General features: G+C 36.1%; 1 protein-coding gene across 1 annotated transcript in view; it reads right to left on the reverse strand.

Moving 5' to 3' along the window:
- The window catches only part of ZPLD1 (zona pellucida like domain containing 1), a gene marked incomplete at its 3' end in the record, with an annotated part of 84,083 nt that continues 63,258 nt past the window's right edge, over positions 1–20,825 (reverse strand). The window contains exons 4-11 of the mRNA XM_079705618.1: positions 19,877–20,058; positions 18,384–18,456; positions 14,017–14,114; positions 11,265–11,345; positions 7,652–7,823; positions 6,484–6,592; positions 593–622; positions 1–176 (exon numbers count right to left, since the gene is read on the reverse strand). Coding sequence (XP_079561744.1) covers positions 1–176; positions 593–622; positions 6,484–6,592; positions 7,652–7,823; positions 11,265–11,345; positions 14,017–14,114; positions 18,384–18,456; positions 19,877–20,058 — 921 coding nt within the window. The remainder of the gene's footprint in view (positions 177–592; positions 623–6,483; positions 6,593–7,651; positions 7,824–11,264; positions 11,346–14,016; positions 14,115–18,383; positions 18,457–19,876; positions 20,059–20,825) is intronic.

Genomic DNA, 20,825 nt, shown 5'->3' on the forward strand with positions numbered 1-20,825 from the left:
TCAGTCGAAGACTGGGTTTCGTATGCCGTTCAATACCAAACTGGTGGGTGCCTTCCTGTGTAGAAGGGCCAGTGAGCACAGGAGGAGGGAAAAGCTCATGACTCCCAGAATGACCATTCCTGATATCAGTGCACTGGTGATGGCGTTCAGCTGGAAATGAGGTTCGTTTGGAGAACCTGCAAGTAATAAACACACACAGTGGAAAGGTCCAGTATCAGATTTAACTCACCTTATCCCAATTTAAACCTGCAAAGCATCTGTCATCAGTATCTTATAGAATAACAGGATGAGACAATTATGCTACAATTTATTTGACTATAATTCAATTCAATACCCAAAGGATTGTATGGTTTAGAGGCCTGGTATCCCCCGGGCAGCCAAAAAAAGTCATCTATAAAATGCTCTAAAAATTGACCAACAGGTTGCATATGAGTTCAGAAATCCTCAGTGAACTGTTATTTAAAATATAACAAGCTTGTTAAACCAGAGCTCATTATTTTTCGCTGATTACAGTTTTGTAACTAATCACCAAAAAATACTTAACATTTAAAAAAATTGTACTTTAATTTTCAATATATGTTAATTATCTTACCAAGCTGTGAATTGTTGGTTGGAGTCTCATCTGGGGGGAAGAAAAGAAAAAGAAAAGCAATATTGTGTCTCCAAATATTTATCTATATCTGTTATAATTCTATAATTACTTTTTACCTATATGTCCCCTCACCTTCATCCACAAGCTCCCTGGGAAAGGCAATAACGAAAGTCCCGCTAAACCTTCTGCTTTCTCATTTCCTGTTCCATGTGTCCAAGATTTCATCATCTATCTATTCCTCCAAGCCCACACCCTGCCACTGCCCTGGGCATATAAATAAAGTCACAAAACATACTGTGCTGTATTCTTTCCTGCTGACTTTGCTTCATCATTATCTCTCCAGTCAGGTTAGTGGGGGCAGTAATTGTTAACAGCTATTACATTTTTTAGAGCCCTATAACCTGCCATTTATTATTCTGTTATAGAGAAACATTCATTATTTAGTGCCACTCTATTTAAAGTGATGCCAATTTGCCCATTATAATCTGCAAAAAACATCAAGTTCCAAGAAAATAAATTCTTTCTTAATAACTAAATGAAAAGAAAAATCACTCCTGAACTTGAGTTGCAGTTTTATTTGCATCTGTTAAGTAAAAGACTGAAGCCATTGATTTTTCACTTTTCCCTGACAGACATAATAGATGCAATGAACACATTCACTTGGTTTCCCAGTTTTTGTTACCCATTTTGTAATCATATAGCAATTAACCCTTGAGCATACACAATGAGTGGATATTTGTGTTTAAATACCTGGGTGTATATGTGCCTGTGAGTGTTTGTTATTTGAACCATAAAATGTGTGCAGTTGGCTGTTTGATTCTGGAGTATAAATACTATTACAATTAATATGTGTGTAATTTCATACAGTTTACAAAGTGCTATCTCATATGTTATCACATTTAATTCTAAACCAATTGCCATATGGTTTAGATATTATTGCTACTCCCATTTTACAGATGAAGAAACTTCCATCTGTCACAGCCTCCATGATAAAGTAAACATAGGCTTAAATAAAAGCTCAGTTTCACTCCCTTTTCTAAAATAATATAAACTAGTAAGTGTAGAAATATTTTTAGCAAAAGAGATAAATATCTCAAACTATAAAACTCCAGGATTAGTATTTGAAATAATGGATGGGAGAACCTGGTGAGATATTTATAAAACATCTGATGCCATTTCTTTTCAGACATATGGGTCTTGGCAGAAATAATGGTTCTGCTGTTTGATCCTGAAGTATAATGTCCAAAATAAAGAGAGCACTCATTCATAGGATTCTTTAGAATGGTGCAGTGCATTGCTATAGGACAAAAAGGAAACAAAATACAAATTTTTATTATAAGACATCCTTAGGAAAATCCTAAGCTCTAACCAATATCATCCTACAAGGACAATAGCTTCTCATGGAAATAGACGGGATGTATAAACTGTGATTAATTCAACCAAAGGATCTGTGTGCCCCTTTCCCAAAACAAGCTGCCTCACTGGAACATGGAAGAGAATATATAATGCTATAAAATTCCTTTTTAAAAGTTATTCTTTGCTTAGGAATTACATTTATTTGATCTTAAAAAAATGGTTTCTATTAAAGAATAGAAAGTTTCCTCCTATGTATCCCAAATTAAGCAAAAGTTCTATGATTGTATGCCCCCACTATTTTCTGCAATTTCAGGTTAACAAAAGAAGTCAGAATATCCACTCCTCTCTTACATTACCAAGGCGCTTTTGTGGGCTTCCCTGGTGGCGCAGTGGTTGAGAGTCCGCCTGCCGATGCAGGGGACACGGGTTCGTGCCTCGGTCCGGGAAGATCCCACATGCCGCGGAGTGGCTGGGCCCGTGAGCCACGGCCGCTGAGCCTGCGCGTCCGGAGCCTGTGCTCCGCAACGGGAGAGGCCACAACAGTGAGAGGCCCGCGTAGCGCAAAAAAAAAAAAAAAAAAAAAAAAGCGCTTTTGTAAGAACAACATCCAGCTGTCATCTACAAGAACTTGGCTGTGGACAAAAGCTCTGTGTGGGGACAAAGATGCTAAATGAGCCACATCAGCTGCAGGCTCCAGGACTCTGAAAAACTGAAAGCATCCTACCTTTGGTAGACGGCTGAAATCAGAGTGTGTAATATTTGAATATTGTTTGGAATTGTACTCGATACTGAATAAGCTTAGAATAAATTTATCTGTTATCTTCTGTTTCTGGTATCCTGCAGTTAGGATCATTGCAATTAAAAGAAAATCAAAGAACTGTCTAGAAAAGGCAGGTAGAGATTTTTCAGGAGCTTTTTGTCACTACACACTTCTGTTTTTCTCTCACACCTACTTGGTCTTATACACATGTACACTAAAAGAAACCTTATGGAATTCAAACAGATTGGAATTCTAAACTTGGTGAGCTCTTCAAAAAACATATAGCTAGCTGAGGACCCATAGGAGGAAAGTGAGAGCAGCAATACCACAGCTGTTTAAAAGCCAGAAGTGGAAGATAAATTGTCATTCTCTGCTTTTCTCTCAGATAAGTAGCTGAAATAAATGGAAAAGGTGAACATAAGTGCAAAGATATATGCAGAATGAATATTTTTCCTTTCTAAGCACAAACTATATTTTTAAGTCTTCAATTTACCTATGTGGTAAAATGAACCACATATTTCAGGTTGAGAACCTCAAAACTTTTTACTCTCCACTGGGTCATGTTCCTTAATAGTCTATCTCTACATTTGAATTCTAAGATTCCCCAAGGGCAAAGACTGTGGCCTGTTCTCTATTTTATTCCCAGTTCCTAGCAGAGTGGCTGTCCCTGTAGGGGCTAAATAAATATACTAGAATGAATTATTCAATGAAACTCAATGACACTAGTTGGACAAGAGTTTGGCTTGAACTTCTCCATATGAATTTTTGTAAAAAAAAAAAAAAAAAAAATTAGGTACCACTATTTTCCAGTGATTATACCTTTAAATTTCCAGGATTGTACCCCATGACAAGCATTTCCCTACCAAATAGTTTTAGCATTTCAGAGCTTAAAATAAGAACATTTCATGAATTTTGAGGATTTTGAATTCTGAGGATATGAATATTTTCCTAAGTCAACTAAGAAAAGGATTAACAATGTTGGGTAAAAATAACCACAACGGATTTGACTTCATTAAAGTAAAACAAAACAAAACAGAAGTTCTGAGGTTTAACAACTTATTAAACTTGATCCAAGCCAGATGTCTAGGGGAAGGCGTGGTTCAGTGAGTAAACAGAGCAAAAATTCCAAGTATCAGAGAGCTCTGAAGAGAGCAAATCAAGCCTGAAATTGGACTTGTCTATGAAAATCAGCCATAGGATCTGCAGAGATAAATTCTAGCTGAATTAAGGTAAAAAATAAAGTAAAACTAAGAGAAGAAGGTAGCCCTGGTCATTAAGCTGGACATTAAATTTACATAGAATTTGCCTGTGAATGACTATAGCTTGATTTCTGAGTTGTATTTGTATGGAATTTAAAATTAAAAAATTTTAAGGATATTATAGTATTATAATGAAATCATTATTATACATGGTCCTCTAGGCAGTGAGGCCACCATGATATCCAAAAATAAGGACCATCCTACTGCTATTTATCAAAGTTACAAAAAAAAAAAAAAAAATCCACAGAGAGTGAGAGAGAAATGAAGGAAGGTTAACCATTATCCTTTGGGGGCTTTACCGGTAGAGAGACCAAGGTGACTAGGAGAGAACCTTAGTGCATTGGGAAATAAATGTCATCTTTGAGGTGGAAACAAGTCAAAATTGGAAAGGAAGAAATCCAGGCATGACCTCAGAGGTATTGTTATCAAAGGCATTAGCTCTTTGAGGTTTTAACATATATATTTCAGATGACTAGACGTGATGTGGAAGAAACCTATAAACCTGGATAGCTGGGCTTCCCTGGTGGCGCAGTGGTTGAGTGTCCGCCTGCCGATGTAGGGGACGTGGGTTCGTGCCCCGGTCTGGGAGGATCCCACATGCCGCGGAGCGGCTGGGACCGGTGAGCCATGGCCGCTGGGCCTGCGCGTCCGGAGCCTGTGCTCCGCGACGGGAGGGGCCACAGCAGTGAGTGGTCCGTGTACCGCAAAAAAAAAAAAAAAAAACCCTGGATAGCTGGTGAGCTACAGTAGGATTAGAAACTGCTCCTTGGTAATCTTTACTGGGATTTGGAGATCTTAATAATTTTGGTCTGTTTTAAAATTATATTACACTAGTAAATTATTTAAAATTTGTAATATTTAAATTTGATTTTGTCCAGGTAAGAAGGAAGCAAAGAAGTTAAAAAGGAGGAAAAGTCATCTACTCAACATGGACAGAGAAATGCCACTTTCAAGGTTCTTTCCTTATGGCAAACTGACTCCAGATATGCTCCATAGAAATAAGAATATTTTTTATTGTGCCTACCCAAAAGCATTCCTAATTATTGGCAGCAAGAGCTGAGTTTCCATGCAGTGTAGTTCTATGAGCTATTTCCGACAGCTAGATAGAGATAAGGATTGGGCCTCTGACAAACCACAAACCAGTCATTTTCAAATCATTCAAAACATACCAAACCCTCAAGAAGTACAGACTAAGTTTGAAATTTTATATTTAATAAATTTCTGTATTATTTAAAGGGCCTCTTAGGCTTTTAAAAAAATACTAATACGTGTACACAAACACAAAGGAGTGAATAATTAAAGCAATTGTCTGGATTTTTCAGGCCCAAATGACTTTTGCTTAATCACCTCTTTCAGACAAAACTTTCTTTTCATTGTGGGACAGGAGGAGTGGGAGGAAAGGTAAAGATAATCTAATTGAAACATAATAATAGCCTATGGCTATTATAAAATAGAGAAAAATTATTAGCATATAGTCCAAATCAGAATTCTGCTTTCCCTTTTTAGACAAATTTAGAACCATAGAGTTAGAAAGAATCTGAAAGGCTACTTTTTCAAACCCTTTATTTTAAAAATAAGAAAGAAATGTTTGCCCAGAGAAGTGGAGGAAAATCCCAAGTTCCACAGTTTATTAGGACAAAAGCTGGAACTAGAGCCAGTTTTTCAGACTTCAGTGTGTGTTGTTTACAATGTATGTCTGTTTTATCCAACTGATTCTGGATATCTCCAGGTTCACGCTTGTAAAGCAGTATCCCTTTGGAGACTGTGTGTGTATGTGTATATGTATGTGTATGGACATGCGTGTACAAATATTTGTATACATGAAAATGTATTGTATAAGCAATTGTGTCCATTAGAGTCATGAGCACAAATGAGTGCACTGGTGGGTGTATTTACATACTACTACAATTCAGGATCCTGGGAGGAAGCAAATGGTATTCAAACTAGCAATTTAAGGAGATTTAATAGGACTATTTACAAAGATGGAGGGAATTCACAAGAAAAAGTCAAGTTACCTGGGCTATGGGTTAAAGGAAGAGTTTCCAGAACTCTGAGAGTAGTTGAATGGAGAGAGTTGTCTGGTGGGAGCTGTGTGGACTTCACACCCAACTTCTGACAGCGCCACCTATTGGCCAAGTCCAACCAGAAACTACTTGGCAAGGCAGCCAGGGGATGCAGTTCACAGAGACCAGTGTTCAAGGTCAGAGAGGGGCTGGGAAGGGCAGAGTGGATCCGGATGGGCAAATGAAACATGTCCAGCACCATATACTTGTGTGTGTGTGTGTGTGTGTATGTGTGTGTGTGTGTGTGTGAAGGGAAATGTGGTAAAGACAATATTTCCATTAGTAAGTTGAATAAACAGGAAACTACCATGAAATTAAAGTTGTCTAGCAGTTTATCTTGTCTCACAGTTAATTAGTGCTCTTTAAGAATCACTTTGAGTTCTCCTTAGAAGCCAAGGAACAAGCCATTTTGGAACCGTCTATTACTACACACAAAAGGAGGAGCGCTCTTACCACTCCGAGTAATAATGGGCCCTGCAGAAAGGACAGCATTTCCAGAAGTGCTCTGGGGGCTCCAGGTGGTCCTCCTCCCCGCATCTCGCCTTTCTCTGTGGTCGCAAATCTAAGGAGTTAAGAAAACAAATGAAATTCCACACCAGCACAAAATTGTTTCTTTATGGCCATTTGGAAAGCAGATTCTTTTAGAAGAGATACCACATGTTTACTTTTATTCATTTACTTCTGTGCATTTATTTAATTACTTTGCATATAACTGCTACAGTATTTCTTATCCTGGCTTGGGCCGCATTTCTTATTTCCTCCCATTGTAATTGTGCATTGCTTCATTAATTTACATAGCTCAATGGTTCCCCTGAAAAAGAGCTGTGTTTATCAAACTTTTCTACTTTTATTTCTCTCAAGGCTTTAATAAATCTTTCCCTGAAATGTTGGTCACCATAGAGCCAAGGAAATGTGGAATCTCCATTTAACCCCAACTGATATAGCTACTTAGGACTAAAGCAATTAATGATTGTGAAGAAATGCATGAATTAGAGCACACATATAAACACATTAAAGCTATCTCAAATCAAAAAACATGACTGCATTTTTCTCAGGTTAATATTGCTGTAACACTAGGGGGGCTACTGTCTAGATATTCTACTCTGCTCCATAGCCCTACTGAAGGACTGGAAGTTCCCTGTTTACTCTGTTTCATGTGTCTGTGACTTTGACCATCCTTTGGCATGGAGTGTCTCTTACACTCTTGATTTTGCCTCTTTGGGGTTCATTTGTCTTCAAAGTCATATCTCTTCCACAGAGCCTCCCAGCCTCTCCTGTTTCATCTCTCTCACAATGATGAATAATGCCTTTTACTACAGCCCATATATATGTCTGCCTTTGCACCATAACATTTTGTCATATTTTATTCCATGATTATCTCATGATCCTAAAGGATAAGCTAATTGAATTCAGAACTCATTCATGCATCTCTGTATTACCAGCATAATGCTTGGCACAAAGCAGCATTCAATAGATCTTTCCTGGATGAATGAAAAAATTGTACTTCAATCAATTTGAGCTGATGCATATCCACTTTCTATGTAGAAATTAGTTCCTAACACTTGATAACTTTCAGCTTAGATCAATTCAACAGTTCAGAATAAAGTTGCTAAAAACATACTGGCATAAGGAAGGGGCAGTCATCAGCTCTGCAGAGCTTGGTAACACAGTGCAGGAAGACAGTGGACATTTTCTGATTCTTGTGTTTCACAAATCGGAACACTTCAAAGGAAAAGCGGCCCTGCTGGCTCCTGCCGTTTTCAATGACGGTGGTTTGAGGATCTTTGTCACAGCTACACGTTAGAGAATGTGAAAACGATATTATTGGAAAGTACCAACCTACCGTGACTTGTAAATTAATTTCTGCAGTATTAAGAGTACCCTATTACATTAAGAGCTAACAAAATTATGCCATGTTATCGATACTTAATAGGAGAATAAACTAACTCAACAGATATGTGACCTAGATCACAATATTTAAGCAGACCAGTTTCTGATTATAATATTATTATCAAATTTTAGAGGAATTATACTTTCATATGGTTCAAAAATCCAAACAGTATAAAATATATCTAGTAAAAAGTCTCTCCCCACATCTCTGCCCTTGTCCATGCTCTCCCATGTCCACACACAAACCTGCCCGTGGTGACCTCACATGTTACTGCAGCCTCACAGGGCATATGCAAATAGAAGCAGAAGCAATATATTCTCAATGTTCCCCTCTTCTTAAACAAATGATAGCACACTCTCTATATTATTTTGTACCTTGCCTTTTTTTTTAACTTAACAATGTATCTTAGAGATCTTTCCATATCAATATTTAGAGAGCCTCCTTCATCTTTTTCCACAGTTGTACACTATTTCATCATGCACACGTCAGAGTTTATTTAACCTGTGTCCTATTTATGTACTCTTGCATTAATCTGAATATTTTGCATTTTTACAAAGTAATAATGAATAGTCTTAATACATCATTTTGAACATGTGCTGGGTTATCTATATATCTGTAGGATCATTCAGCAGATTTTGCCACACCGCCCTCTATAAATATTGTTGCATTTTGTACTGCCCCAGTAATGTATAAAAAATACTTATTTCCCTCAGAGCTACATCAACAAAGTATATGTATGAAATTCTGGATTATTCCCTATTTGGTAGGAACAATAAACTATCACTATATAATATCAATTCACCTTTTTCTTAGTGTGAATGGATGTGTGCATTTTTCATATATATTAGAGCCATTTGTGTTTCTTTATCTGAAAATTGTTTATGTTCTTTGCTCAAATTTTTATTGTACTGTTGACCTTTTCCTTAAGATTCCTATAAATTCTTGGTTTTTAGGAAGAGTGGTTCCTTGTTTGTTACATAAGTTGTTTTAACTTTGTTGTTTGGCTTTGGACATTCCGCCCAGTGTGTGTGTGTGTGTGTGTGTGTGTGTGTGTGTGCATGGGTGTCTGTATGTGTGTGTGTTTGTGCACAGAAATTTTATTTTTACATAATTTAATTTTAAATATTTTATTTTATAGCTTCTAGTATGTGGGCTAAACAGGATTTTCCTTACTCCAAATTTCTAAAGATATTTTGCATGCTTTCTTCCATCACTTTTAAAGCCATGGTTTTTACATTTAAATTAATCTATTTAAAGTTTATCATGGTATAATGAGTGAAGTATAGATCCTATGCTATTTTTTTCCTTAAGATTATCTACTATCCAGCACTATTTTTAAAAATCTCTGTCAATCCCACTGATTTGCATGTTACCAAACTCTGTCATATAGTAAATTCCCATGTTTTGGATCTAGTTTTCAACTTACTATTCTAAATTTTTGTCTATGTGTCTAGCCTCACATAATATCATACCCCTTTAATAACTTCAGAGCTTCTATTAACTGTAATATCTGGTAGAGCCATACCCTCCTCCTTTCGATGTTGATTTCCCCCTTTCTTCGGCATTTTATGGATTTTTTTGTTTATCCCTTTTTTCTCGATTCAGTTAGCTTGTGATTCTCTGTTCTTGTAGGTATGCATTTCTCCTGACTGTTTCTGGGATCTATGGCACTGGGACCCCTCAGCAATCAATTTTCTTCCCTGCTTCTCCTGCCACTTCTTCCCACTCTGCTTCCTGCCAGCCTTTTCCTGCTCTGTTTTGTCTTGATCTTAACTGCTTTTATCAAGACTAACACATATTTTGGAATTTCTAGGTTTTCTTTTCCTCCTTAGCTCACTGAAAATGGCACTTAGGGGACTTTTTTTAGTTATCCATTTCAGTCTCTATAGTTTCCAAGAAGAAAACTGAAAGAATTAAGCTGAAGCCATAGTCATACCAAAAGTCTGATGATCTTATTCTAGATTATCAATACGTAATCATTATAGAAATTTTGGAATATAAGAAAAATGTCAAAACAAAATGATCCACAATCTCACTGTGCATAAATAACAAAGGTGAACCTTTTGATGTATTTACTTATAGTCTTTTCTATCATGTATTATATAAATGAGGTCAACTGTGCAATCGTGTATGCTAATTCTTTCATTTCATATTGTAATACATTTAAATTTTAAAGAACCACATATTTCTAAAGATAGAAATATCAAGAAGACAGAAGGGGAAGAGATAAAATAGAACCAACTACTTTTTTCTATTTTATAAGTAATTTTATATGATTATTATGTCTGTGTGAGCTCTCAACTTACTGGTTCTCCATAATTCACCTACCCATTTCCTTACTGCTGAACATGCAATCGATTCTCATGTTTTACTATTTTAAATAGCACTGATAGACAAGAAAGTCATAAATATTTTAGAATATGCTTCCCAGTTCACAAAAGTAGAATCAAAGGATATGAAATCTTTTAAGGTTTTTTGATACATACTGATATTTTTTCCCAAAAATGTTAACCAAATTAACACTTCCAGCAATAGAATATGAGTGTCAGTTTGATCATACCTTCTGAGTATCATCTTAACATTGATTAGCCAGTAAAACTTATTTTTTTGGTTTCCCATCATATTACTCCCATCATGTGTCAATAAGTGGCAGTGATCAGAGCCAACTGCATTTTATAAGCATGATTAGAAGCCATTGCTTGACTCTCAAGTCTGTTCTCCTGTCAGATAAAAATGCTGAAAAGGAACTGAGATGATTGAATGTTTTTATGATCAATGTCCCCTTTCCCCAAATGTAGATTACATTCACTCTATCACTGTCTATTGGGGAATAAAGTTGAAGTTATTGGCTCTGATAAAAAAGGAGTGGTAGGCTGTATTACACTTCCATATTAAATACTGATAAATGAAGAAAAGCATTTTGGGGTCTAAATTATCTAGCCCATTACTTTAATTTTATTCTCCTTTTGACATACCATGAGACAGTCTAGTTTTTGAAAAATAGTACCCTCTCACTGCCTTTCTCATATTGTCAATAGTACCCTAGCCATGCTTTTCCTAAGACAGTGAAATATTCCCACATGACCTAAACATTAATAAAACATCTTTGATGGGGCAAACTTTCTTGTAACTGTCATTCAACAACAGCCTTATCAGCATTTCATGTTGAAAATTGTTCTCCACTCTTATAGTTCCAACTATATAAGGACTAAAAGTTCAAAATGTAAAACTTTACATTTAAAAGCTATAAAAGTACCCTATAATTTGTTTATCTGACTTAGCTTTTCTATTTTAATTATCTATAGTAGGGTTATTGCTATCAATACAAGACTTAGACACTTACCTAAGGAAGAGATCATATCGAATATCATCATTTGGGTTCCCTGATGGGGTCGTGTAGCAATAATCCATTAAGACATTCCATCTGCAGGAAGAGGTAAGAATAATCTAGAGTCAGAATCTCCTTTTGGATATTAGTTACTAATCCAAGGGAAGTAGATATTGACAAACATCTTATCCCAGGGAACCTAGTTTTATATTATTTGCAGAGACTTCTTGTTTATTAAAATTTTCTCCTAAACTCAAAGTATTTAAAAGTCTGCAACAAACTGCTGTCACACATCAAGAATCACATACAACCAAGAATAAAAATGCCAAGAAAACAAAAAGGGAGAAGTTAAAGTAGAACCAGATTTCTAGAGTGTACTAATCTCTTCAGGATGCAATGTTTAAATAATAATATATGAGAAACCCAAAATAAACTATTTACATGCTACAATTTTTTTTATTAGGGCAGAAACGGATCTTTACTTTTGAATTTCTTTTCAATTTTGATCATTCTGGGTTTTCTAAGTGTCAAATGAAACTTGATTGATTTTGTTATTTTGCAGAGATGTTTCTGGAGATCGTTTTATATAATTTTGGCCCAGATTCTTATGGGGAGAGTTCTTTTGTTTTTTAATAAACTTTTATTGAATAGTAACACACATAGAAAATACATGAATCATAAGTGTTCACAAAATGACTGCATCTGATTAATCATCTTTCAGATGAAAAACATAGAACATTCTGGTGTCCCAAAAGCTCTCCCCATGCCCTCTTCCAGTCACTACCCCTCCTTCTTTATGGGAAGAATTGCTATTTTCCAATTAATGATATAAAGTGGTTGTCACCCTTTAATCCTTGTAATTTGGGTTTTTTTAGATAAATTTATGTATTTATTTATTTATTTTTGGCTGCGTTGGGTCTTCGTTGCTGCACACGGGCTTTCTTTAGTTCCGGGGATCAGGGGCTCCTCTTCATTGTGGTGCACGGGCTTCTCATTGCGGTGGCTTCTCTTGCTGAGGAGCACCGGATCTAGGTGCACGGGCTTCAGTAGTTGTGGCACACGGGCTTCAGTAGTTGTGGCACGCGGGCTCCACAGTGCAGGATCAGTAGTTGTGGAGCACTGGCCCATTTGCTTCATGGTATGTGGGATCTTCCTGGACCAAGGCCCGAACCCACGACCCCTGCCCTGGCAGGCAGATTCTTAACCACTGCTCCACCAGGGAAGCACCCTTGTAATATGTTATTTCTACTTATTAGCATTTCTTTTTTTTTTAATTTAGGCAAATATGGAAAATATATGTATTTTTACATATAGGCAAACCAAAAAATATAGGCACTACCTTCTAAACCAAAAATTGGAGTACATGATTTGATATACAGTTTGACAGGAGGCAGAATATTTGAAATCATCCCTCTCTTGGAGAATCTGAGGTCTATGGCTTCAGAAGGTGTGGCGATTGTGGGTGGGTGGGCATTCAGGTGGGAAGAGTAATGCGAACAAAGGTGTGAAAGACCAGAAGGGACTAGGAAGGTCCTGGGGTTCAGGCGGAGCGTTAGGTGGGAGGGCTGAGATGCGAGCAGCATGGAGACACTGGAAAATCTGGACAGGAGTCTTAGGCACTGACATTTTTGAGGGAGGAGCAGAAGGATGAAGAAAGGTCACAATCCCCAGTCTGGCAGGGATGTTTTGGGGTGAATGTGCTAGAGAGTGCAGGAGGTGGTTTGAGATGCTGACAGCTGGACCAGAGGGTGGCTGCATGGGTGGAAGAATAATAGACATAATAGGCGAGGTACTTGGGAAGGAAAACTGAAGAATAAGATGGGGTGAATTCCTGAGAAGTTTTTTGGACATTTAAGGTGAGGTTATGTCACCTTAATATAGGGCCAAGTTTCCCATTTTGGAAACTGGGAGAACAGTGGTTCCACTGTTATTCTTCTTTTCCTTTAAATACGTGTCTTTTCCCTTGATTAATCTCACCCCATTCTGACTGCTCTCTTGTTTGGAGTGATAAGGATAGGTATCAGACAGAGATGGCACTAGATCAGGGCCAGGAACACTGGGTAGGATTTGAGCTGGCAGAAATAAAATGGAAGGGTGTGTGTGAGGCAAGAGGGTGGTGGTGGAGAGAGAGTCTGGTCAGAGGCAATGGCATAAGCCTTGCTATGTTTGGCAAAAATGCGTAGCCATGGATGGTGAGAGTGAAATGTCTGTACCTGGTTAGGGCAGGAGACATTAAAATCCCTAGGGGAGTGGCCTCAGGCCTATGCCCCTAACTACATTTCTTTTCTTTTAATTAATTAATTTATTTATTTTAGCTGCGTTGGGTCTTCATTGCTGTGCACGGGCTTTCTCTAGTTGCGGCAAGTGGGGGCTACTCTTCCTTGCTGTACGTGGGCTTCTCACTGTGGTGGCTTCTCTGGTTGCAGAGCACGGGCTCTAGGCATGTGGGCTTCAGTAGTTGTGGCTCACGGGCTCTAGAGCACAGGCTCTGTAGTTGTGGCACACGGGCTTAGTTGCTGCATGGCACATGGGATCTTCCCAGACTAGGGCTCGAACCTGTGTCCCCTGCACTGGCAGGCAGATGCCCAACCACTGCGCCACCAGGGAAGTCCCCCCTAACTACTTCTTTAAGAGCCATTGTTTAGCATTTCTAAATGGAATGGCAATGGCAATATTTTTTTTTAAGTGAATGAGCTAACTTTATGATTCATGAGGCTTTAGGCAGTCAAGATGTTTTAACCAACAAAAGATAAGGGTTTGAAAATACCTGCCGTCCAGATTAGTGGCTTGTACAGCTGCAAATACTTTGGTTTTCAAAGGTAATCCTATACTCGGGATAATTAACTGCTGACTGTAGGTTGAATCCTAATGATGAAAAAAATAAGCAATTAATCCACCCTAACAGCACATTTACTTAAGACAATAATGTCCTATAAAAGAAAACATCAATTTACAGAATCAACTCCAAAAAGGACCTAGTTAATCCTCTAGTTTTGGGCAGAACTGTTCGTAAATCATATCCAAGTAACAAATTCATGCATAAATCTTTTTGTGTCCATAGTTTACCATTTATGATGATTAATGTTCAGTGTATTTAAATTATATGCAATGGTTACTAGTCAGAGGTTAGTATTTAGTTTGTCTAATATTCAACTATCAATATTCAGTTTACTTAAATTCATATGCCAGTTATTTAAATTATATTAGTGGCTAATATTCAGTTTATTTAAATTATATCTGCTTCAGTTTAAGCCCTTTGCCATTGGAGATGTAAGTCTTTACACTTTAAATAATGTCTTATTTACCCAAAGTCACTTATCTGGCAATTTGAAATTAGCAAAATTTAATAAAAAACCTAAAAAGAGACCAGTATGGTCTCTGAGTTGCCAAAATGCATGGCCTGGAATTCCTGTACTAGATTACATGGTAAGGACTTATAGAAGGGTGTCTTAGGACTTCATTTCTACCTTTTACCTTTAGTTTAGACCAATTCTGGAGAGTTTATTTATATCACTTCCCAATCTACAGTAGATGAAAGCAGCAAATTAGAAATTGAGAAGTGACAGCTTTAATTTGATAGTAAAGAAAAACAGAAAAAAATGTAGAATAAAGAAAAAACTTCTCAAAATCTAAGCTGTCAAATCATTTAGCATGGAGGCAAATTGTTTCCCCCAGATTCAGTAACTCTGAAGATAATGCTATTTTGCAGCAAAGGGGAAATGTTTTTAATGTTCATTATGAAATCTCAACATCATCAAGCAAAGGCAAAACACAGAGCTACTCTATTTAAGAAGGTTGGGAAGAAAACAACAGATATTGAATTTTTAAAATTAAAACAATAATAATTTGGATGCTTCACTTTTGAAAAAGTTGCATTCATGTGGAATATTTCATTCTCAAATAGAGCCTGATAAATGAGGTATTATATGCTGTACTTATTTTCTATATTTCTGTGATAAATGATAATAGCTCCTCTAACCATTTCTGATAGGTAGTATTTTTATTTCATTATATTTCTGGCTCCCTTTTCCAACTTCTCCAAGTTATCCACATTTCATTAACTATACAGCTCTTTCATCTTGTATTTGCATCAATATTGTCCAGAAGAATGCTTACTTCTTTTTTACAAGTATTATACTACAAAGTCATTTGCAAGTGATATGACTCAGCTGTGGTTTAATCATGACATCAAATTTATTCTTCTAAAAGGTAATCTTTTGATTTTATTTTGTTTAGTTGCCTTTACTCCTGTCCCTAAAATCAATTATATTTATTTTAAATTTTTTCTTCAACTTTAAAAATAATTCATAATTACCATAACCCAGTTTTAGATTTACTCTGTTTCTTTATCTGCTCAGAAGACATTATTACTTAGGTACAATTCAAATTCACAAGGTCATCTTCACTTTCAGTTTCCACAGAGGAGAAAACTGATCTATTTTTACCATGCAAAAATAAGGTCACAGTTCAACTTGAAGTAAACTCCATATATTAAAATCACACAGTCAATAAATGTCATTATTTATTATAAGTAAAATTTTCCTAAGTACATTCACTGAATCCCCGAAAACATAGAGATAAACAACTGCACTTTTTCCTTCCCAAGTAACTAACTATAGAATAAGAGGAGTAGGTATGTAATAGAATTTTCATCATTCCTAAGGGTTAGAAATCACAAACTTTGCAGGTAAAATAGGAAAATATGGCCCCCAATGGTTGTAAAATAATACTTAGTTTGAAATGCTGCAATAAAATTACATTTGGGTAGCTAAATGTTAGTGTTCCAAACACATAATAAATATGGTTTGGGATCAATTCATCAAAGTATACAAAATTTTTTCAGTATAAATTACTAGTTTTTTAATGTCCTGTAAGATGGCAAAATACTACAATGGTGCCATGTTAAGAAACTAGTGTAGGGCAGTGAAGCTCTCCTGTATGATACAGTAATAATGGACGCATGTCATATATATTTGTCAAAAGCCATAGAATATATAATGTGAAGTATTAACCTAAATGTAAACTATGGACCTTACTTAATAATATGTCAGTATTGGTTCATCAATTGTAACAAATATGCCCTATGACCCATAATACAAGGTGCAGATAATAGAGGAAGTTGTATGCAGGCACTGGAGGTCTATAGGAACTCTCTGTACATTTTTTTTTTAATTATTCAATTATTTATTTATTTTTGGCTGTGTTGGGTCTTCGTTTCTGTGCGAGGGCTTTCTCTAGTTGTGGCAAGCAGGGGCCACTCTTCATCACTGTGCGCGGGTCTCTCACTGTCGCGGCCTCTCTTGTTGCGGAGCACAAGCTCCAGACGCACAGGCTCAGTAGTTGTGGCTCACCGGCCCAGTTGCTCCGCGGCATGTGGGATCCTCCCAGACCAGGGCCCGAACCCGTGTTCCCTGCATTGGCAGGCAGACTCTCAACCACTGCGCCACCAGGGAAGCCCTCTCTGTACATTTTAGGTCAACTTTTCTGTAAATCTTAAACTGCTCTAAAAAAATTAAGTGTATTAATTTTTAAAACACTAGTTTGTAGGGAAGTGGTTGAATTTTATTAAATAACTGGTTAGTAAATAACTTTTAAATATTAATGTATTCAACCATTAGTAATACTTTCATTGAAAATTGGTTAAAAATGAGAAGGATTTTGGCACTATGTATTTCATTTATATTCTGATATCAATTACCTTTTTACCATAGAATTAAAATCTTAAGGTTATCATCAAATTACAGAGTTTTATTTGGCGTTAAGATTCTAGAAACTCTTTAAAGGATTAGGTCTAGTTAGCAACAGGACTATGATACTATCTCTAATGATAAAGGAAAGAGCTTAATAGCAAAGCTCTCCTCAAATCCACACTTCTAAATTTTGATTTTCTGCTTTTCTGCTGAAAGAATAGTTTAATTTCACAGAAAACAGTGGTATCCTTAAATGTCATGTGAGTATGTTTTTCACTTTTTTAGGATCAGGAATTCTCATCTTTGTTTCACTCAATTATAACAAATAAGATTGAATCCAAACCATTCATCACAATTCTACCTGAGGGACCTTACATGTATAAATTAACAGAAAGGTTCCAATTTAAAAATATTGCTCACAACAATAATAAATATATGGCCATACTGGGAATGAATACTGGCCCATACTTGCTGAGTATTGTAAAACCAAGTATCTTGGCAGCTTCTCCTTGCAGAAGAAAGTTTAGAAATGACAGAAAGGCAATCTCCATTACAACACATTTTAATTTGTTGTTTAGAGCTCTGCGGTGTCACACTACAAACTTATAAACATGATTTTTTTAAATGCCTTTGGAAAATGTCCTACTACAATATTTATAGCACATTATATTCAAAGTATAATGCAATGACTTTTAAATCAGTTGCATGAATTATAACTCAGTGCCATGATGACATGAATAATAATGTAAAAATCAGATTCATAATTTACAAAAGTGTTGGTTGATAGATTGAAAAGTGATATTTAAATCAGGCAGTTAACATGTATGAATAAAAATTTTTAATCAACATGAAAATATCATTGTGAGATTAATGTTAGAGTTATAAATAGAAATTCATGTATTTTTCACGTTTTTGCTGCCACTGTTGATATTTAAATGACAAAAGTTTATACAATACTTTGCAGTCAACCCAAATTATTTCAGATGTGACAGAATTGACAACAGCTAAAACACACATTGAAAATATTAACACATTCATCACCAAGCATCGTGTCTTCAAGTCAAGTATCATTTGGACTTTTCCTATCTTTTTATCACAAATATATTATTTCCAAAATCTTGACCCTGACTATGGCTACACACACACACATACACACATAAATAAATATATATGTATAAATGTAGATAGACACTTGGAGTAACTATGCAGAATTACATTTATAAAATAAAGTTTAAATCATATACCAACTTCTAGAAAATAATGGAGTTTTTTAGTATACTTTTATCACTAAGATATATGAAAATGGTGGTAAAGATGAATAAATGTTACCAAAGTATAACAAGGTTAATGTGGCTTTTGGTAGATTTTTATATAAAAGGCATTCTCATAAATGGCTCCTCAGAACAGTGAAAGAAGAGATAACATCCTTCGCCCATCAACTTACGTTATAAAGGAGCAGGTTCAAGGTGCTGACAAATGTACCGTTGTTCTCCCTCACAGAAATAGCAGCTGAGGACCTAAAACAAATTGAGGAAAAGGAAGGCATTGATGAGATTTTAAAAGTTTCAGTTATACCTTAATGTTAGATTTAATGCAAACAACTCTTGAGCAATCCTGACATACTTTTAACTAGGTCTGTAGTGTGCATACTGTTTAAATTACTGAACAGATAAATAATCAAAAAGCAAGAGGGACTAAGTAAAGACAAACTGTTCTTTATGATCTTTTTATTTATAAAGGAAACTTTTTTACATGTTTTATTACTTACATGAAACTTTTGCAGAAAAACCTCATTCCAAAGAAAATTGAATCTGATGCATATATATTTTCATCAATTCCACTTCAGTAGAAGTTTCATGAGATCAGGGACTTTGTTTTACTTTGTTCACTGCTGGAACATTGCATGGCACGTAGTAGGTGTATAATATTTATTGAATAAATGAATACATTTCCAAGTGCATTGAAGTTCAGGAATGTATTTAGTGGGAAAGTTGAGGGGAGCAGAGTGAAAGACTACGACCTTCTTCCCTCTGCACCTGTATCCTTTTGACTCAAGGCCTTTCTTTTCTAGTTTTCCACATCAAAATCTTGCTTTTGACCAAGTTGTTTGTCATCATTGTGCCATTAAATCATCTATGAATATTTTTTACCTGAAGCAAAATGTGTCCTCCACGTTCCCTGTGACTAAGATTAAACAATAACTTTACTTTTGTGATAGAAAACCCTAGAACTGGAGAGGGAAAGTTCTTATTCAATCACCTCATCTTGTCAAAAATATTTCACAAATCCATATGGTTATATTGTAACGTGGATGTATAACTGTCTTGGAGTATGTGCTTTGGAAGTAATGAATGAATACATGACTATAAACAAAAGGCAATGACCGCAGTCCATGTCTGAAGCTCTTTGGTTCTGGGTGATACCACCTTTCCTGGGAAGCAGCAGCAACTGTGCAGGTGACACCTCAGCAGGAGGCATGGAGACCTCAGATTCTGGGCAGCAGAGTCCACCAGTGAGAGATACGGCAGAGAATGAAGCCAAACAAGACCCAAAAATGCAGTGACCAAATGCTCTACACACTGGAAACAGGACAGGCCCTTCTGGACTGCATAAGCACCCAGGGTTCTTGGGTTCTTGGGCAGTTTTGAAGGGAGCTAGGAGAACCCAAGGCAGACACCTGATTAGTTTAAGTCAATTTTAATTGGGGGGTGGGGATTAAAACTGAGCTGTTGATATGCATCATAACAATAACACTTACAGATGGATAGAGAGGTAGATAGGTAGGTAAGTAGATAGATAGATAAGACCTTATATGGTTTCCATTAGATTGAGTTTAGCTATTCTCAACAAATCCTACTATCTTTATAAGTCCCTCAAGGGTAAAAATGACTCAAACCAAAAGACAATATGAGAAAGCAAGAATAAAATGTGACTTACGAAGCAAGCTGGGTATTATTAACCAGGTATTCCAATGGATAACTACAACTAAATTTGTAAAGAAGTCCAGGTAGATAGCTGATGATTGTTGGTGGGTCTGGAGTATCAATATATCCTGAAATATTTCCTATTTGTACTGAAGTTGCATTTCCATAAGCACTGACTCCAGGAATTGTGGATACCTGTTAGAATGGTAGATCAAGCTCAGTTATTAAATAGTTACATGTAAATCTAGGCATTTCATATGCAAAATAAAACATTAGACAGATCATTTCTAGGGTCTGTTGCAACTATAACATGGCATGGTTTTGAAATTATACACATATAATGCTACTTATAAGTGATCATATGTCTTTTTTTTCTTCCTCTCATAAAGAGGGTGATTTTATTCTTTTTAAATTAGTTTTTATTGGAGTAGAGTTGATTTACAATGTTGTGTTAGTTTCAGGTGTACAGCAAAGTGAATCAGTTATACATATACATATATCCACTCTTTTTTAGATTCTATTCCCATGTAGGTCATTACAGAGTATTGAGTAGAGTCCCCTGTGCTATACAGTAGGTTCTTATTAGTTATCTATTATATATATATATATATATATATATATATATATATAGTGTGTATATGTCAACCCCAATCTCCCAATTTATCCCCCCTGTTCTCCCCTGGTAACCATAAGTTTGTTTTCTACATCTGTGACTCTATTTTGTAAATAAGCTCATTTGTAGCATTTTTTAAGATTCCACATATAAGCGATATCATATGCTATTTGTCTTTCTCTGTCTGACTCATATGTGTATTTTAACTAAATAAAACTTCATATAACCAAAGACACTATACTCATATTTCATAAATAAGAAAGTAGAGAGACTATATGTCACTCGTTGTGCTACAGCAAGTAATTTGAAAACGCTCATGGGTAAAGTCCAAATTCCGTGGCATGGCCTA

Source organism: Hyperoodon ampullatus, assembly GCF_949752795.1.
Source record: "Hyperoodon ampullatus genome assembly, chromosome: 5".
NCBI classification, from domain to species: Eukaryota; Metazoa; Chordata; class Mammalia; order Artiodactyla; family Ziphiidae; genus Hyperoodon; species Hyperoodon ampullatus.